The sequence below is a fragment of the Trichomycterus rosablanca genome, chromosome 17, assembly GCF_030014385.1.
Source record: "Trichomycterus rosablanca isolate fTriRos1 chromosome 17, fTriRos1.hap1, whole genome shotgun sequence".
Lineage (NCBI taxonomy): Eukaryota > Metazoa > Chordata > Actinopteri > Siluriformes > Trichomycteridae > Trichomycterus > Trichomycterus rosablanca.
Window position 1 is genome coordinate 18,388,517 of NC_086004.1, and position 13,212 is coordinate 18,401,728.

General features: G+C 39.4%; 1 protein-coding gene across 1 annotated transcript in view; it reads left to right on the forward strand.

The window, feature by feature from the left end:
* Window positions 1-380: 380 nt before the first annotated feature.
* The window catches only part of pde3b (phosphodiesterase 3B), a 134,319-nt gene continuing 121,487 nt past the window's right edge, over window positions 381-13,212 (forward strand). The window contains exon 1 of the mRNA XM_063013453.1: window positions 381-1,432. Within this exon, the coding sequence (XP_062869523.1) occupies window positions 524-1,432 (909 nt within the window). The 5' untranslated portion in view covers window positions 381-523. The remainder of the gene's footprint in view (window positions 1,433-13,212) is intronic.

Sequence of the window (13,212 nt, forward strand, 5' to 3'; positions counted from 1 at the left end):
GTTCATGAATGAGGAAGTGTACAGGTGCAAAGAAGGCAGTGGGTGTATATTCTGTATACTGTAGAAAGTCAGTTATATAGGTTGTACAATTCAAGCCAGTGTAAATGTGTGTGTGTGTGTGTGTGTGGGGGGGGGGGGGTGTTACATACTAATAGCATACTACGTGCCCTATTGAGGAACATATCGGGCACAGATAAATAGTCTTAAATCGCGCTCGAGTGGTTAGTTGCGCTTGGCTGGTGGTAGCAGCGTGTCACAGGTACAATACAAATAGTCAGCGCTAGGCGGCGCCAAAGAAGCCCGTCTTGCGCTAAAACAACAACAACACTTTGAGCTTCTTTCTTCCCTTGTGCGGTACAGAGAGAAAAAAAAATGCTGGAGTAGATTCGATCTGGCTATGGAGCGCGTTCGCCGCCATGTAGCGAAAACGTCGAGTCGATCGCGCCTGGACCTTGATCATTTTGGCGGAATGAAACTTTAAAGAAGCCGGGGGATCCTAAGCGTTTGGCGGGGGGGATAAAACATGGCAGTGCGGGAGGAAGGCGATGGCTCTCACGGTAAAATAAGGCAGCAGCAGCAGCAGCAGTACCAGCAGTATCAGCAGCTGCAGCAGGACGGCTTGGCCGGGGTAGACAGCTTCAGGAACGGCTACGTGAAGAGCTGCGTTACGCCGCTCAGGCAGGACCCTGCGCGCGGGATTGTGTTCAGCGCGTGCCGCTCGTGCGGAGGCTCCCAGGCTGCGCGCGTGTCCGCTGTGTACGCGGGTGCGCTCGCGGCTCTGGTCGCGTCCTTCTTCCTATCGCGCCGCTTTCAGAGCGCCGAGCTGCGCGCGCTTCTGTCCGGCATCTCCCAGTCGCTCAGTCCTTTGTTCAGCATCGGCTGCGCGCACTTCTTCCTCACCTTTTACCTGCGCCGGAGGAAGCGCGACAGCAGCCGCTGCTGGCTCCTGGCCCTGCCCGTGTCTTGCTATCTGGGGGACTTCGCCGCGCTGCGCTTCATGCAATGGGGATCCGGGGAGGACTCGCAGCAGCACATGCACACGGCCGCCCGGTTGCTCTTCGTGCTCGGCTGCGTGGGCCTGCTCACCCTACTGCCCACCTTAAAGCTCCGGCACAGCGTGCTCGTACTCGTGTTCGCCAGTGGCGCCTGGCTGCTCGCGCACACCGGTCTGGGATGCGTGGCTCTGTGGCTCAGGCCGCTTATCGCGTGCGCCGCCGCCGTGTCCGGATCTCTACTCGGCCTGGGCTTCGATCGCTCGTATCCGCCCAGGGAAAGCTCGGGCAGGACATACACAGGAGGTGAGGATCGAGTCCCGGTAGTGCGACCGAGACGCAGATCCAGCTGTGTGTCTCTGGGAGAAACCTCCAGTAGCTATTATGCCAGCTGGAAGATGCCGCGCCGACCTTCTCTACCGTGCATTTCCAGAGAGCAGGTAGGTGCCATGCACACCTTCAGCTTGGTGGACTCAACTTCAGTTCTTTCTTTGTTTTAACAAATTGTTGCTGCTGTAACTATGTGAGGGGTTTTAATCCTATACCATAGTAGGACAGAAGTAACAAGAAGTGGATCATACTTTTTAATATAACCCACATTTTATATATCTTAAGGTATTAAGGAATGAGAGATGATGGTCTGTTGTCCTTGTCAACCAGTTCTAGTACAAAATTGGTTGACATGTAATGACTTGTTGGCATTATATGATAAAGACTTTAAATCTACCTTCTCACACACACATACACTGTACACATACTGTTAATACACATACATGTGCAATAATACAAATATAAATTATATACAGAATAAATACATTCTTTTTATGTACTGATACATATGGTATGGTTGGCACTATATGATAAAAAAGATTTTAAGTCTATCTTCACACACACACACACACACACACACCAACACACAAACAATTCTATCTATATAGTTATATAAAGTAAATAGTTCATACATACATGCACTGTACACATACTGTTAATACACGTACATGTGCAATAATACAAATATAAACTATATACAGAATAAATACATTCTTTTTATATACTGACACATATGGTATGGTTGGCACTATGATGAAAAAATATTTTGAGTCTAACTTCACACACAAACACTTATATCTATATAGTTATATAAAGTAAATAGTTTATACATACATGCACTGTACACATACTGTTAATGTAATAATACAAATATAAATTATATACAGAATAAATACATTATTTTTATATACTGATACATATTGTATGGTTGGCACTATATGACAAAAAAGATTTTAAGTCTATCACACACACACACACACACACACACACACACACACACACACACACACACACACACACACACACACACACCAACAAACAATTCTATCTATATAGTTATATAAAGTAAATAGTTCATACATACATGCACTGTACACATACTGTTAATACACGTACATGTGCAATAATACAAATATAAACTATATACAGAATAAATACTTTTTATATACTGATACATATGGTATGGTTGGCACTATATGATAAAAAAGATTTAAGTCTATCTTCACACACACACACACACACACACACACACACACACACACACACACAAACGCACACAAACATTTATATCTATATAGTTATATAAAGTAAATAGTTCATACATGCATGCACTGTACACATCCTGTTAATGCACATACATGAGTAATAATACACATATAAATTATATACAGAATAAATACATTGTTTTTATATACTGATACATATGGTATGGTTGGCACTATGATAAAAAAAGATTTTGAGGCTAACTTCACACACACACACACACACACACACACACACACACACACACACTGGCACACACAGAAACACAAACATTTATATCTATATAGTTATATAAAGTAAACAGTTCTAATACATGCACTGTACACATCCTGTTAATACACCTACATGAGTAATAATACAAATATTAATTATATACAGAATAAATACATTCTTTTTATATACTGATACACAAGGTATGGTTGGCACTATATAATAAATATTTTAAGACTACCTTCACACACACAAACACATACAAACATTTATATCTATATAGTTATATGAAGTATATAGTTCTAGTACATACACTGTTAATACACATACATGTACAACAATACATATCTAAATTATATACGGAAGAATTACATAATTTTTATATACCGATACATTTCACGTTAAGAAGAGAAAGTATGTTTGTGTGTGTGTGTGTGTGTGTGTGTGTGTGTGTGCAATCCAACCAAAACATCACTTTTTAATTACGTACCCACATGAAGACACTTGTCTACATTTCATCTTACCAAACTACAAATTATTAATGCAAGTAATTAAAATAACTTTTAAAATTTATTATATGGCAGTAAAAGTGTCCACAATTTCTGCAAATTAAATTCCTTTGATTAAAAAAAATATATAAATAAATATATATATAGTATAATATAATTTATAATTAATCACATTAAACAATTCACTTTGAACTAAAACCATATTTAAAAAAATACTAAACCCTAACTACCTGCATTTAAAACGTAAAACACAACTTATATTGAATTATTATAGCTTATAAAGCTTAAAATCTGTTCAGTTTAAATTTTTTTTTCAGTGTTTTTATAATTGTATTTATTCAGGATGCATAAAATGATCCCTGCTCTAAGGTTGCAACTTTCAGTAGGTAAATAGTTCTAATAATGCATTTTGTTGGCTCTCCCTTATGGACAATATTTTTAACCTGCTGTCCGAGTGTGTTTAAAACATTTAATAATTCAATAATAACAAGTTGACCTTAAATGCTAAACCTGCGTCCTTAGATAAATATTTGTCATGTGTAAAAGCTGTATTATTAAGTCAGTGCATTATTTACATATGATTTAACATGTTTGTCAGCCTGCCTGTACTGCTTCATTGTAGCCCTGGAGAATATTTGACTGTTTTTCTTCTTAGTTTTACCCAGTCATGTTTGCACACTGGTGTTAAAATGATCATTTAAACATGGTAAGAGATGTAACCGTTCTTAAAAATCTGTAATTCTCTTTGAGTGTACAATCTTAGATATTAAGCATTTTATTAAAATAAAGTTAGTCAAGTGTTTGGGAAAAGTTTTACTCCGGCTTGGATAAGATGGTGTAAAACAGGCCTGCTAGTGCACGTGATGTTTTCTGGCAGTGTGAAATCAGAGGCTTCTTTTGTACTAAAAAAGTTGACCCACAAATTCAGTGGTGGCCTGGGTCAATATGAGAGTCGAGGTCAGCAGACGTGCAGGATAGAACATATACAGTGAGGTAAGAAGCTCGTACTGACAGGAATGAGACGTAAACTCTGAGCGCTTTCACAATGGCACGGAGAGGCGAGACTGTATCAGCTGTTTGTTTGCTTATAAGCTCACTTGGTGCCCTGAGAGTTCACTTGGTGCCCTGAGAGCCGGTGAGTGTGCTATTGAGGGCACTCTTCCAGCACTGCTCATGAATTGAGGTCTCAGCGTGGCCGTTTTTTTCCCTACGTGAAGGCAAAATCCTGTACGTGTACAGTGATGCAAAAAAAACCCCATCTATAAAATTATTTAAAGAATGTAATTGTAATATTTTTGTAATATTATGTATGTTATTATATTCCAAACACACCTATTGCACTTGAGGGGTGTGAAAAAATCCCCACATGTACTGTGTCATTCGATACAGATTAATTAAGAAGGAATTATTTAATACAGATAGTATTTTGAAAAGAAATGCATGTTCATCATACTTTTGTATATTTAGTTTTATTTATTTATTTATTTTAATTTTTCTTATTTTTGTTTTCATTTATATACTTAAGTAAACCTTTGACTTACAACTAATTTGGCTCCCTGGCCAAATTCTTTCCCAACTTTGCAAGCAAAGCCTTATACACGTACAATAAAGCAGTGGTTTTCCTCTGAAGTGCATAAATAACAGAAAATATGATTCATGTTTATGATTAAGCATAATGTGAATTATATAATTATATAATATATAGGAGATTCTTTCCATTCAAGTTTAAAAACAGTTGAAGTGATTGCTAAGCATCTTTTTCCTATCATTGCCTGTATAAAACCACATATAAACCTCAAACTTAAAAAAAACCACACACACACAACAATGTGTACTGATAAATCTGATTAAAAATGTCTCAGGATATTATTAAGCTGTTAATTGGGCTAGTGATGGATTTGTAATTATGTAAAATGTTTTATATTTAGTTTAATGCATTTATTATACAGCACAGCACACTTTATATTTAATTTATTAATTTATTCATACTCTATATTTTATATATATTTTTTCTAGCATCAGAATCTATTTTACTGTACATAAACACTGACAACAGTTTTTCATTCATTTATTTATTGCCTGCTTTACCACCAGTTTATCCTGGTCAGGGTCGCGATGGGTCTGATTCAGTGAGCGAAAGGCAGAACACACACTGGACAGGTCGCCAGTCCATCACATGTCAGGCACACACACACGCACACACACACTCACACTTAGGGCATTTTTTAGTATCTCTATTTGCCCTGACTGTATGTCTTTGGACTTGTAGGAGAAAACTGGAGCACCTGTATGAAACCCACATGGACACAGGGGGAACATGCAAACTCCACACAGAAAGAATCCTTCTTGCTGTGAGGTGACAGTGCTGCCCACAGTTATTGTATTGTTATTCATAGTAATTATTATTTATTTAATTTCTATTATTATTATTATTACATTATTATTATATTATAGGCACAGTGGTAGCCTAGTTGAGAGTTCGAATCCTGGCTTTGCCATGCTGCCACTGTTGGGCCATTGAGCAAGGCCTTTAACCCTCTCTGATCCAGAGACGCCATACAATGTCTGACCCTGTGCACTGACCCCAAGCTGGGATATGCAAAAAATCATTTTATTGTACTGTACACCTGTATATGTATATATGACAAATTAAGGCATTCTATTCTATTCTCTTTAATTTTTATAATATTATTATTATTGGTAGTATTAACATTGTTATTAAAGACAGTCATAAAAAGTTCCAATTTTAGGGTGGCATAAAATATTCTTTGAGTGATATATACACACTGATCAGCCATAACATTAAAACCACCTTTGTTAGCCCCCTTTTATGCTGTTCTTTAATGGTCAGGACTCTCCCAGGACCACCACAGAGTAAGTATTATTTAGGTGGTGGCTCATTCTCAGCACTGCACTGACACTGACATGGTGGTGGTGTGTTAGTGTGTGTTGTGCTGGTATGAGTGGATAAGACACAGCAGCGATGCTGGAGTTTTTAAACACCTCATTGTCACTGCTGGACTGAGAATAGCCCACCAACCAAAAATATCCAGCCAACAGCGCCCTGTGGGCAGCGTCCTGTGACCGTCACAACACACACTAACACACCACCACCATTTCATTGTAACTGCAGGGCTGAGAATGATCCACCACCTAAATAATACCTGCTCTGTGGTGGTCGTGTAGGGGTCCTGACATTGAAGAACAGAGTGAAAGCAGGCTAAAAAGGTATGTAGAGAAATAGATGGACTACAGTCAGTAATTGTAGAACTACAAAGTGCTTCTATATAGTAAGTGGAGCTGATAAAATGGACAGTGAGTGTAGAAACAAGGAGGTGGTTTTAATGTTATGTCTGATCAGTATATATATATATATTATTTTTTATATTATAATATGCTACTATGAGGCATTATTTAAACAATTACATGTAAAAATATGAATCACTTTGCTTTATGTTTTTGCCTTTTCTAGGTTATACTTTTGCCTTCATTTAATCCAGGGTGTGTAAAACTTTATGAAGAAAAAAGTTACATTATTTTTTACAGTTAAACATTTCAGTATGCATAACATGAAATAATGTGCTGTTTATTTTCTTTTGCTTTCTTAATTTATAGTGTAAGCTGAATACTTGGTCTCAAACTTGTCAGTTGAACAGACTTAATTTATTGCTTAAGGTGTGTCAACACCTGACTCACATAACTCTGAGACCAGATCTTTGATTGTCATTATCATTTGATTAGATTATTTATTTATTTACACTAACCGTGGCACCCTGGAGTGCCTCTAGAGTTTTGGAAACACTGGGTGCAGGACACGTATAAATCTGGTACAGGGCACCAATTATCTCAGAACACTGCACACTCTCTCACACCACATGTACACGACATAAAAAAGCCTGTTTACATTCTGCCTGTTTTAGAAAGGTGGGACCTGGATACAGGAATTATATGCTAATAAAGTCCTGGTTGTATATATTCATGTCAAATTTGCTTCTTTTGACATTGTACTCATGAATACTACCATGATTTTTCTTTTTTTAGCTCAAAAATGTGTCAACAGACAGCAAGACCTCCTGACAAGTGTTGAAAAAACTATTGTTGATGTTACTGTTTGGAAACGTCAACAAGAAGAATTAATTATGTTTGCGCTTAGGTGCTGCAGAGGTAATGCGCTAGAATCTTAGTGGTGCTATCCACCTAGCCTGGCGTCTGAGTAACAAAAGTTCACAGTTCCTCCTTAAAGCTGCAAATGTGACCTTGGCTGGATGGTCGGTGCAACTGCGAGAGTAGCGTAACTACCGGGGGGGGCAGGTGCACTGGGGCCCATGGCAGGTTGGCAGGTGGGGGCCCTCCACGATATAAACTAAACCCCCCCATTGGCTGCACTCGCCAGGTTGTTATTATTATATTACAATATAATTTATTACTTTTAATTTCAATATTAAAAGTGAGTGAGTACCTTTAATTCATTCTGATATAGCAATTATATATATACATATATTAATTTTTTTTTTTGCACTGGGGCCCATGAGCTCCTAGTTAGTGGAGAGTAGTGGATGATTTACATGGGACATAGTGTGGCTCTGTGTGAGTCCACCACTGGCAGGTGAAAAGAAGCACTATGCGACTGTAGACCTGTCGGAGGGGGCATGTGATGGTCTGTGCAAGCAGCAAAGGAATTGACTGGAAGACAAAAATCTTTTTTTGCAGCATTGTGGTTTAATTTTGACCCATGGTCAGTTCCCATTCCTAAACATAAACAGCTATTGGTGGGCTATTTTAGTGCAGTAGTGTAAATAAGTGCACATTTCACAGAATATTAGCTAATTGATTTATATAGAGAGTATTATCTAACAAGCTAGGGGCTTAACAGACACAATCACCCAGGGAGGATGGGTTCCAGCTGAGTCTGGTTCCTCTCAAGGTTTCTTCTAGACACAGTCACCTTTGGCTTGCTCAGCAGGGTATTTTGGTCTGTTGGTCCTGGATGCGTTGAAGTCACTTTGACGCAGTGTCTATTGTAAACAGCGCAATACAAATAAATTTGACTTGAGTTGACAATCAACTCTTTTCAAGGAAAGGAAGATTGGATATGATTAGAGGAAGACAAGCGTTACTTTTTGTTAGAATCCATTGCTGGCAGGTGTAAAGAACAATTAACAGTCCTGTTAACAGTCCTGACCCCAGTATGGGTGCCACTGCTTAGGAAGACAAGCATTACTTTTTGTTAGAATCCATTGCTGGCGGGTGTAAAGAACAATTAACAGTCCTGACCCCAGTATGGGTGCCACTGCTTAGCAGACAAACCATGAAAAATATCGGCTACTTGTTGCTAATTTGTTTCGAATTTAACTTTAGGAGTTGGTCTTAATTAATTAAAGTTAGACCTTGTATCAATTACACCCAATCTGTTATTAAACTGAGCTATATGACTTGTTGCTGATTTGACGGGTCAGTTGGATATGATGATAAACTAAGCTATATGATTGATGTTTCTGATTCACTAACTAGATATGATTACTTGGATATGATTAGAGGAAGACAAGCATTACTTTCTGTAAGAATCCATTGCTGGCTGGTGTAAAGAAGAATTAACAGTCCTGACCCCAGTTTGGGTACTTAGTCGCTAATTTGTTTTGATCGTAACATTAGGAGTTGGTCCTACTTAATTAAAGTTAGACCTTGTATTGATTACACCTAATCTGTTATTAAACTGTAGGGATGTCCCGATCCGATCTCAAAGATCGGAATCGGGCCCGATCAAGGTATTTTTTAACTGATCGGTATCGGCTTTACTAAGCCCGATCCTAAGCCGATCCTTCGAGAGTCCAACAGTGAAGTGTAATGTCTGCAATGCGAGCGTTTCACGAGGCGGTATGAGCAGAGCTTCGTTCATCACTGTAGAATTTTACTATTTATATGGTGTGTGAGTCAAGGATCACTCCGGTTTACAAAACAATAACTTTTAATCCGAGTATGAAAACTTCAGGACCATAACATACAGCTTTTACAAGTTTACGTGTTACAAGACTGAACAACATCTCAGTATCAAGCACTCTGATTGGCTTTGTTATGTAACCGAGCGTCGTAGTGACGCACTTGCTTAATAAAGAAATAAATACACGGTATATTCACAAATTGTCGGGAGCATAACACTTTATTAACTTCTTCTGTTACGGTACCGAATAGCGGACAGCTAGAGTCATCGCGTTAGCCAAGCACACTATTCCATGCACTATGGAAGCCCCAAAGGGTCAAAACACACTCACTTCGCATAGAAACGTCCATCAAACCATTGTCACAATACAACCACAGAAAAGTTTGTTACAGTTACAACACGCATACAAGTACGGTGGCTCATAAGAAACAAACCAGATATCATTTAACCAAACGATCTACAATTACTACCAATTTGATACGGCACCTAAAAAATAAACACTCAGCCGAATACAGCGAGTTTATTATTATATGATGAGAAGAGGAACCGGCTGTCCGCTAACATGGCAGAGATGCTGATTTTCCTCAAAAAGAACCTTCACTTCATTTTGAGTGTTCTAGTTTTACTACTACAGTGCTGCACTAAGTTTGTTTACTTTAAGCAATAGCTTGGATGTAGGCAGTTTTTTTCCTACAGCACTGCAGAGCTATTCAGTTGTTAAACATATACATTGGATTAATTTGAATAACTGTAATGTACTTGAAGTGTGCACTGTGTGAACAGTATTATCCAGTTCTTATCTAGACAATATCTAGAAAATACAAGTATCGGTTTGAGACTCGGTATCGGATCGGGAACAAAAAAACGTGATCGGGACATCCCTATTAAACTGTGCTATATGACTGATGTTACTGAATCGCCAACTAGGTTGGTAAAAATTAGAGGAAGACAAGCATTACTTACTGTAAGAATCCGTTGCTGGCTGGTGTAAAGAAGAATGAACAGTTCTGACCCGCAGTTTGGGTGCCACTGCTTAGCAGACAAACCATGAAAATGATCAGCGACTTGTTGCTAATTTGTTTTGAACATAACATTAGGAGTTGGTCCTAATTAATTAAAGCTAGACCTTGTATCAGTTATACCCAATCTGTTATTAAACTGAGCTATATGCCAACTAGGTTGGTAAAAATTAGAGGAAGACAAGCATTACTTACTGTAAGAATCCATTGCTGGCTGGTGTAAAGAAGAATGAACAGTCACCTTGTCACTAATTTGTTTTGAATGTAACATTAGGAGTTGGTCTTAATTAATTAAAGCTAGACCTTGTATTGATTATACCCAATCTGTTATTAAACTGAGCTATATGACTCATGTTACTGATTCGACGGCGAGGTATTAAGCAGCATAAGTTTTCTCAATGGTGCAACGTTCGAGATCTGACAGACGCTTGCGTGCAAACTGTTCTGTCATTGCCCCTATCTCCCGCGTGGCCTCATGACTTTTCCATTTTGTATGAGATGAGGAGCAGCTCAGCGTCTGTGACTCACAGCACTCATGGCCCCTTGTTTGTCACACGCCGAGCTCTGTTTAAAAGTCACGGCAGGATTATGGCTCTTTTAAGGTGGACCCCTCTGTTCCATAGTTGGTTAAATGTTTTTGTGCTGGGGAAACTTTAAATAATGAAGCTTATGACTTAGCTGCAAAGCCTAGAACTTCTATATAGTCTGATGAAGGCTTCCACTATTTTGATCTCAGATGGAACAGTAGCAGAGGAAACTGAAAAATGACCTTTTTGGCGATGCTGCCTTATACAAACCATACATTCTTTGGGCATTGACCTAAGCAGTGAAATGTTTAATGGGACTTTATAGACAGCAACTGTATCACTGTGTTTAAGATTTTAACGGTTTCACGGTATATAACGGTATGTTTGATTTTTTTGTATGACAGGACGAGTCAGAGTCAAGTAACGAGTCAATATAATATATTGGAAATGTAGCGTAGAAATAAACAAATAATATGTAAGTTCAGATAAAAAGCAACAACAGATTAGCAACTGTATTTTGCTGTTTTACTTAGTGCCTTTACTTTCCTAGGTACCAGTTAAAAGCTTAAACTGATACGTTTTGTTTTCATTGCAAAACAAAAGTGTGCGATAAATCACAGCACAACGGCCAAAATCCAAAACACAGCAAAAAAATCATAACCACTGCTTACCTTAGCTTATGTTCTTCCAGATGCTATTACATTTATAACCGTGTGTCCCATTAGGAATATAATCCGTTATTGTGTGTGCTTATAATTAAAAACCTTCAAATTTTTTCCGGTTGTGAAGTAAAACACTAACTCGTTAGAAAGCCAATCAAGCGTTTTATTGACACATCATCTGTGTGACGCAAACTGAATAAATGCAAATAACAGCATTTCTTACAAAAAAATTAAAATCAGAAGGTCTGATTGGTTCAGAAAGCGGTCTTTCAACCATTAGCGCCAATTCTGTAGGAGCGTTCCATTCACCCCAGTTGTTCCTCTGAAGTGCACTATGTAGGGTATTCCATCATTTTAAGTGAGATTCCAATCTAAAGGAGGGAGTAGGGAGCGACGCTTCATCACTTCGCCGGAAGCTGGCTGGAACATTTACCCATTGCGTGCGTTGCGTGTTAAGACAGCCGGAGTGTTATTAGAGAGCAGAAATGACACGATCAGAATGATGTCGGATCATATATACAGTGTATCACAAAAGTGAGTACACCCCTCACATTTCTGCAAATATTTCATTATATCTTTTCATGGGACAACACTATAGACATGAAACTTGGATATAACTTAGAGTAGTCAGTGTACAACTTGTATAGCAGTGTAGATTTACTGTCTTCTAAAAATAACTCAACACACAGCCATTAATGTCTAAATAGCTGGCAACATAAGTAAGTACACCCCACAGTGAACATGTCCAAATTGTGCCCAAAGTGTCAATATTTTGTGTGACCACCATTATTATCCAGCACTGCCTTAACCCTCCTGGGCATGGAATTCACCAGAGCTGCACAGGTTGCTACTGGAATCCTCTTCCACTCCTCCATGATGACATCACGGAGCTGGTGGATGTTAGACACCTTGAACTCCTCCACCTTCCACTTGAGGATGCCCCACAGGTGCTCAATTGGGTTTAGTCCATCACCTTTACCTTCAGCTTCCTTAGCAAGGCAGTTGTCATCTTGGAGGTTGTGTTTGGGGTCGTTATCCTGTTGGAAAACTGCCATGAGGCCCAGTTTTCGAAGGGAGGGGATCATGCTCTGTTTCAGAATGTCACAGTACATGTTGGAATTCATGTTTCCCTCAATGAACTGCAGCTCCCCAGTGCCAGCAACACTCATGCAGCCCAAGACCATGATGCTACCACCACCATCCTTGACTGTAGGCAAGATACAGTTGTCTTGGTACTTCTCACCAGGGCGCCGCCACACATGCTAGACACCATCTGAGCCAAACAAGTTTATCTTGGTCTCGTCAGACCACAGGGCATTCCAGTAATCCATGTTCTTGGACTGCTTGTCTTCAGCAAACTGTTTGCGGGCTTTCTTGTGCGTCAGCTTCCTTCTGGGATGACGACCATGCAGACCGAGTTGATGCAGTGTGCGGCGTATGGTCTGAGCACTGACAGGCTGACCTCCCACGTCTTCAACCTCTGCAGCAATGCTGGCAGCACTCATGTGTCTATTTTTTAAAGCCAAACTCTGGATATCACGCCGAACACGTGGACTCGACTTCTTTGGTCGACCCTGGCGAAGCCTGTTCCGAGTGGAACCTGTCCTGGAAAACCGCTGTATGACCTTGGCCACCATGCTGTAGCTCAGTTTCAGGGTGTTAGCAATCTTCTTATAGCCCAGGCCATCTTTGTGGAGAGCAACAATTCTATTTCTCACATCCTCAGAGAGTTCTTTGCCATGAGGTGCCATGTTGAATATCC